The 3090-nt window shown below is 39.0% G+C and overlaps 1 protein-coding gene across 1 annotated transcript; it reads left to right on the top strand.

Moving 5' to 3' along the window:
• Positions 1 to 923: 923 nt before the first annotated feature.
• Positions 924 to 2504, top strand: LOC141423096 (relaxin receptor 2-like). The gene is made up of 2 exons (XM_074072395.1): positions 924 to 1249; positions 2415 to 2504. Exons 1-2 carry the CDS (start codon positions 931 to 933, stop codon positions 2450 to 2452), a joined length of 357 nt encoding a protein of 118 aa, XP_073928496.1. The 5' UTR covers positions 924 to 930; the 3' UTR covers positions 2453 to 2504.
• The last annotated feature ends 586 nt before the right edge of the window (positions 2505 to 3090 follow it).

The following is a 3090-nucleotide window of genomic DNA, read 5'->3' on the forward strand; positions in this document are numbered from 1 at the left end:
TGTTCTCTCAACTCTTCCCTGCCTCCTGGGACACAGAGAGATTCCAGGAAGGTGTGTGAGAGGTTCTTAGGCTGGGCTCAGGTGCATAGGTGACCCTTTTGTGGTACAGGTGCCTGACTTGTGGGACTCTCCTGCTTCTAGCTGCAGTTGAGTCTCTCACTTCTCCACATTTGCTCATGTCCAGTGAACATCTGTGTAAGAAAAAGGACTGTGCTTGAAGTAGAAGTGATATGCCAGCATACATTGCAGAAATAATAAAAATGTGTAATATCTCAAATAATAGGTTGTACTTTACTTTTAGGTGTAGTGATGAAAATAATTCCCAGGGGTTTGCCATAGGATGAGGCAGGAAGGAGGTGGCCCATGTCTCCTATCTGGAAGCCCAGGGCCCGGGAAGGAACCTGCTCAGTCATTAGCACATTAAAAGGCTCTGAGGCACTGGGGAGCAGGGGATGCACGTGAAAGCAGACAGTAATGTGAGGCTGACAGAGACATTGTGTAGTAGAACTACAGACATTAAGACAATAAGAATTAGGAGTAAAATAAGTAATTTCAGTATACTGTTTTTATCATTGCCTTGAAAAATCTAAAATTCTGGGCAATGCATATTTTTTTTTGTTTTTTTGTTTTTTTCCCACTGATCCCTTTTTAACTTTAAGACTAAGACATAGGGTGCTGCTTTAGAAAAAGCACTGATTTTGAAATCCATTGGCATTTTGGTGTTCTAGTAGTAAATACATTAGTTGATTAAACACAGGAGGAAGGAACTAGATCTAATCAGAAAGCCCAAACGAGATACTGAGAACCACCAACATGCGCTGCATGGATTCGTCCGCAGGTGCCGACTGCCTGATGGGCGTTTACTTGTTCTGCATTGGCTTTTTCGACATCAAATACTGAGGGCAGTATCAGAAGTACGCGCTGCTGTGGATGGACAGCGTGCAGTGCCGTCTCGTGGGCTTCCTGGCCATGCTGTCCACGGAAGTCTCCGTCCTGCTGCTGACCTTCTTGACTCTGGAGAAGTTTCTGGTCATCGTCTTCCCGTTTAGTAACATCCGTCCAGGAAAGAGGCAGACTGCGACCATCCTCATCTGTATCTGGATAGTGGGATTTCTAGTCGCTGTCATTCCCTTTTGGAATGAGGACTATTTTGGAAACTTTTATGGGGAAAATGGAGTATGCTTCCCATTTCATTGTGACCAGGCAGAGAGGAACGGAAGCAAAGAGGATTCCCTTGGAATTTTCCTCGGTAAATTATATTTTCCATTTCCTGGATAAATACCATTTTGATAAAATACCATAAGCTTTGGTAAAGATGGATATGTCCATTTCAGAAAGTAAACAAATATAGTCAAGACTCTGTCCTTTTCAAAGAAAAGTTCTTGCCATGCATTTATAGAAGCTTTTATTAAACTTTTTATTACAGAAGTTTAGTGTGGAAAACAAAGATGTACTATCAGGATCTCTGGATGACTTTTTTTATTATCTCTGCATTCCTTGATTTTGTGTTCACATATAGTGAGTGACTACAAGGTAGAAGAATTCTAGTTTAGTGCCTAGTCTTGAAATCTTACCAAGTTATTTGAACTCCTTTTTTGAAACTATCTAGCTATGAGTTAAATAAATACTAAAATTCTGGAAACTCACTAGAAAGATTTATTTAGGCAATACATATTGTATTTGAAAATTCTTATTACTGAAGATCTGTAAGACCTCTGTAGTTTGTTAGGTGGTTTTCAAATCTCATCTGTTAGCTATCTGTGGACATTTTTTTTGCATTTATGGTAACTGTACTATTCCACAGATACCATTTTCAACAAAATGTATGGCTAGAATTGGTAGAGAGGAGGTGCAGAGTAATAAATTGGTGAATAATTTTATGAAGAAGTCTATTCCATTTAAGCTTCCCTCCTCCTAATAAGGTTCTCCAGATGACTGGACTTTTTGTGTAACTTCTTAGAAAGACATTTTAGGATTTGTACGGACTAGTGTATATTGTGGGAGTTTAGTGTGGCAGGACATTTAGGTGTTCTCCAGGACACAGGTTCTTCTTGGTTGTGCTGGACTGTCCCTGTAGGACCAGATGTCTGCATTACTGACCAGTGCTACTGTAGGAAGTACAGCACCCTGCTCTGGTCCCAATAAGGGAATCCAAGAGATGTTTCACCCAGCTGCATCCCCTTTTTGAATTGGGGAGATTGGGATTGGACATAAGATTTTTCTGGTGTTAAGTGACACAGTGTGAGATGTTCAGGCAAGAGTCAGAACAACTGTGCTCTAGGTCTAAAAATTCCATTCAACAGCTGGGTTATGATGCAAGACCTCTTAGGATTTCATATTTGATACCTTTGAAACAACAGGGGTTGATTAAAAAAAAGGTGTCCTTTCAGCTTTCTTCTATATCTCAAATCCAGGATATGTTCTGGCCATGCACACTCTGGGAGATATGTGATGTAATCATCACAGTGAAGTAACAGCCACTGGAAGACACACCACTAACATGCAAACTGTTAAGGTAAGAAACCCATGGCCTATCATAATTTTAAAAGACAATAGTGAGGAGATTACTTTAATATTTTAATTTCTAAAAGTTTGTGTGAATCATTTCATTTTAGAGATGTGAAAATTCAAAAAAGCATATCTGAGCATCTCTACTATGTAGGCATTATTACATTGTTCATCCAAATAGACTTGACAGAGTCATGCAAAATACTTACCATATCTATTCATTCATTTATTCATTCAACAAGCAAATACAGATTTAATGTTTACAGTATACCAGGCTAACATGTATACTTCAAAATGCACTGAATAATGGAATTTTAGAAGTGTATTTGCCTTTCATAACAGCACTCTGTGAAGCTAATGCTGCTGAGGATAAATCAGCTTTATAAAACATCATGATGGTCTTTTCCTTTTGAGAAACATGAGACTCGCCAAATGTTTGATTTATAATGGAGAAATTTTCTCCATAGAAATCTATATTGAAGGGTCGAGGTAGATAGGAGGATTGAGGTTTGAGGATAGCCTCAGATAGATTTGAGACTCTATCTGAAAAACAAAATTAAGCAAAAAGGCAAAGGTGTGGCT

The sequence above is a fragment of the Castor canadensis genome, chromosome 5 (genome assembly GCF_047511655.1).
Source record: "Castor canadensis chromosome 5, mCasCan1.hap1v2, whole genome shotgun sequence".
In the NCBI taxonomy this organism is placed as follows: domain Eukaryota; kingdom Metazoa; phylum Chordata; class Mammalia; order Rodentia; family Castoridae; genus Castor; species Castor canadensis.